Source organism: Eurypyga helias, unplaced genomic scaffold (assembly GCF_000690775.1).
Source record: "Eurypyga helias isolate BGI_N326 unplaced genomic scaffold, ASM69077v1 scaffold32101, whole genome shotgun sequence".
NCBI lineage: Eukaryota > Metazoa > Chordata > Aves > Eurypygiformes > Eurypygidae > Eurypyga > Eurypyga helias.
In genome coordinates, this window is record NW_010230784.1 from 11,021 (window position 1) to 15,144 (window position 4,124).

General features: G+C 43.2%; 1 protein-coding gene across 1 annotated transcript in view; it reads right to left on the reverse strand.

Annotated features, from left to right (window-relative positions):
- The window catches only part of WDR5 (WD repeat domain 5), a 12,139-nt gene extending 8,484 nt beyond the window's left edge, over positions 1-3,655 (reverse strand). The window contains exons 1-4 of the mRNA XM_010160857.1: positions 3,465-3,655; positions 2,527-2,635; positions 1,129-1,202; positions 133-222 (exon numbers count right to left, since the gene is read on the reverse strand). Coding sequence (XP_010159159.1) covers positions 133-222; positions 1,129-1,202; positions 2,527-2,635; positions 3,465-3,545 — 354 coding nt within the window. The 5' untranslated portion in view covers positions 3,546-3,655. The remainder of the gene's footprint in view (positions 1-132; positions 223-1,128; positions 1,203-2,526; positions 2,636-3,464) is intronic.
- Between the last annotated feature and the right edge of the window lie 469 nt (positions 3,656-4,124).

Genomic DNA, 4,124 nt, shown 5'->3' on the forward strand with positions numbered 1-4,124 from the left:
GTATTACCCAAAGAGGAGCTAGCGCTTAACTCTACCTTCTCTCACCACAGCACATCAAGGCTGTCTCTCAGAACAACATGAGGCAAGGTGCCAGTGCTGGGGAGAAGGAATGTAAATAGCTTCTGCCCTTACCGAGCTTACATCCCATATTTTGAGAGTTTTATCATCGGAGGCAGAGACAAGAAGGTTGGAATCTGATGACCAAGCAACATCAGAGATACCCTGAAACAAAGGAAAAGAATTCTCAGATCTGTTTGTTCACTGACACAGGAACATGGAAAGCACAAACTGCATATTGTTGTCACAGCTGAAGCTTGAAAGAAAGTTCAGCATCGAGAGTTGGGAATTCATTGATGTGATGGGGATAAGAGTTCATTTTTAGCTGAGCCATATACTCCAAACACTCCAATGGCTTGTTCACACAGCTCCTACTGTAGCTAACACCACCTCTTCTTGGCATTCAGAAACAGTATGCTATATAAACTCATCTGAGTAAGTGGCTTCTCTTAATGACAAATGGCTAGCTCCTGGTCTGAGTCTCTAAAGGCAGAACAAGATTCTACTGGTTTTACTTTTGGTGAATCTTCATTTTTGCTTATGAAATTTCAGCAACTAAGAAATTTTACAAAACAAAACCAGAGGGTTGGGAGATTGTTTTCTTTACAACTTCGCAGAGTGAGTAAGTGTGGTGTTTATGTAGGCAAACCCACAAGAAAAATTCAATCTCCTTAAAAGGCAAGCCACTCTGCTCCATACACAAAGGAAAGATGGAACAGCACACAGCGTTGCAGTTCACAGGGATTTTCACCCAAAAACGCACTGCCCCGTGTGCGAGGTTGGTGCTCCTGCAACAGAGGGACTCAAGAAAAAGGCCAGGCAGTGTGCATGCAGGTACTCCATTAACAGCCAGAACTCTGCCTGTATTTCCAGCTTGACCTGGTGTTACTCCAGCAATTCCAGTCCCAGGCTGCTGTGCAGGGCTGTCTAAACAAAGTACAAAACGACACTGAAGAACAGGCCTTCTTCACACGTCAAACTACCCAAGAACGGAAATTTCTGGATTAGGAAATGCAAAATTCTTTACAAGTCAATTCATATTCAAGTGCACAGTAACCTCTTCATACTTACCAGTTTATGACCAGATATTGTTTTTTCAAACTTGCCATCATATGCTCCCCAAATTTTGATGAGTTTGTCAGCAGCTGGAAGAGAATGTGGAGGTTAAGAGATGAGCAGCACTCAGACACAGCTGTCCCTCCCAGGTGGAAAGAAACGTGTTAGCTACGTCCCTGCAAACACTGGGTAGTTCTCCCTCCCCAAGCAGACGGAAGTGTATAAGGCAATTTGTAGCTGGTAAAGAGTTTCCTTCACGCCACGCTGCAGCAGCTGAGATGACATCAACTGCCTGGAATGCACAGAGCCTCTGGCCACTTTAGTTTCTCTGATGACAACTTGGGTTTCTACTTTTGTTTTAGATTGCCAAGTGGTAAAAGTAGTACCATCCCATAGGAACGCTTTTGCCCAAAAGGAACAAAAATTACACCACGAGCTGGACTGAATTCATGTCTGTAAAAATCCAAACATATTATCCATGTTATTTTGCAAAACACACCAGAGAAAAAAGGTTGATGTTTGCCAGAGGTTGGAAAACCTGGGATGGGGAGAGGGGGGGGGACTTTCAGTAGGAAACCAGGACATAAAAGTGATTTATAAGGTACACCGCACCGGTCTTATTAAGGCTATTTGCAGTTAAGCCAAAGACTTAAGTCATTCCCATATCCGGAAGATGTATGAGTGGCCCCCATCATCACATTCAACAGTGTTCTTTTCAACAGCCCTTTCCTTATATACAGATCCTCTCTGGATCACTGAGGGTCACATAAACACATTTTCAAAGGAAAACTACCAAGCAGTGATGACTACTAAAAACAATCTAGGAAATAAAGCCGACAGGAAGAGGACTTGATCTACCATTTGAGGGCAAGCAGTGAAACAGCCTTGTGCACATTTCACTGTGGTCATCAAAGGCTCTGACTTATTAACACCGCAGGCACACAGGACAAAAGCACGTGGCCAGCCCCCCATAGCACACTCTACAGTCCAGTTTAGCAGCCCAAAGCTACCTTCCTTACTTCCCAGAGCTAAGCTTTTGCATGCAGATGCTGTATATAAAGTTCAGTTTAAAAGCTTAAGCTACGTCTTTAGCGATACAGAAAAGCACAAGGGTTTCCTCTGCACAGGGAAAGAATCCTGGGTTTGGCTTTGCCCATTTTGTCAGTAACGAAAGCCAAACAAGTGAAGATTCTCCAGCTTGGCAATGCATAGAAGATCCAGTGTTTAAAGTAACAGAATTTAAAAAGCTTAAAACAGATCATCCCAAAGGCCAACAGCTTTGGTATCGCTCCTTTTGAGAAAAGCCATGGCGCTATATCCCTCCTTCATCTGATGAAGGGAACACTAAAGACAGACTTCCCCAAGGCCCGCACTTGCATGGCTTAGAGGAGATAAAAAGAAAGCAATACTCACAGGAGCTGGCTAGCCACTCTCCATTAGGACTAAACTTTACCGATGAGACTGCCTTTGTATGTCCCGCTAATGTGAACTTGAGAGCGTAGTTTGGTTTTACTGGCGCAGGCTGCAAGAAAAATACATATGAATGAGTTGAATAAATTCCGAATTTAGTATCTCAGTGACAAGCTCTGCATCAGGCTGGGTCAGTACACAGTAACGGTCTGCATGAACATTCACCAAACCAGAGATTCCAGCAATTTTCCCCACTCCAAATTCAAAAAACAACCCAAAAACCCAAAACAAACACACCCCCACCCTTAGTGTTTAGGGCCAGCAGTGCCTTACTGCTGCACCCACACCAAACTCAACCAAGCTGTTAACAGACAGGTGAGAGCAATCCTGTGCTCATAGGTCAAATACTCCTGGTACCGATCTCTGTAGTGCTTTTAATTGTTTGCCAGTTTCTTCCTCATTATGAATCAAATTAAAGGCCAATTCCTCCATATCACCAAAACCCCAATTTTTCTCTTTTCACCCTCTGCGAAGGCATCACAGTTAGACATCAGCATCTCCAGGCTTTAAAGAACCTGAATAATGACTGTCTCCCCACTTTGTAACTATGACCGTAGATTCACCAGTTCCCCAGTCACCTCCAGGCATTCCAAGGATACACACAACCTGCCTCCCTAATGCTCAAAGTGACAAGTATTTTGTTAGCAAGAACTTCCACTTAACCAAAAAAAAAAACCCCAACCCCTAGCACAACAAAAGAGGCCATATTCTATCCACTTTTCCCATAAAATCCTCCGCACATTTTCAGCTCGAGGCAAAGCAGAAATATGAAGCTCTTATTCTATATTAGAAATCAATTCTCCAATTCCAGTTGGCCTGTTGAATATGCAGTTAGTTGCCATGTATATTTACACGGATATTATTCGGAGCCCCACACACACCTTGCTCTGATTGGTTGAGGAGGAAGGAGTAGATTGTGTTTTGGTGGATTCTGCATCTGGCTTCTTTTCTTCTGTTGCCATGGTTCTGGAGCTGGCAAATGAGACTTATGGTGCTTGAAGGGAAGAATGAATGTGCTGCTTCAAAAGGCAGCCCTTGCCACAGAGAGGAGAACCGCGCTGAAATGAAAACCTGGAAGAAAAACAAAATAGTCTCATTAACTGTCAACAAGATTGACAGCGGCTAGAAGAATGACATCAGCCTAGCTGCAGGTCACCAGAAACCAGTATGAAAACCCACGTTCTCTATCTGTTTAGCAACACAGCAGGATTTTAGGCTTTCAGATCTGTGCAAGACCAAGAACCCAAACTGCGGCCTGTTATCACTTCTCGGGAAGGTTTTCTCTACTCTGCTCCGTTCCAAACAGAAATAAAGCAGAATAGCTTTTAGGTGTGGCAGGGTTTTCACAGCATATTCCCCAAAATACTTCTAACAAGTACTTAGTGCACAGTAAATACAACCGTTTGTACAAAAGGTGCAAGGAACAGTCCAAGGCCCTTTTTTTCAGGTTTATTAAGGTTCAGAATAAAAAATCATAACAAACAAAAAATAATTGGCATTTCCACTGCTTAAGACCCTACTAGATTCCTTTAGTCTCAAAA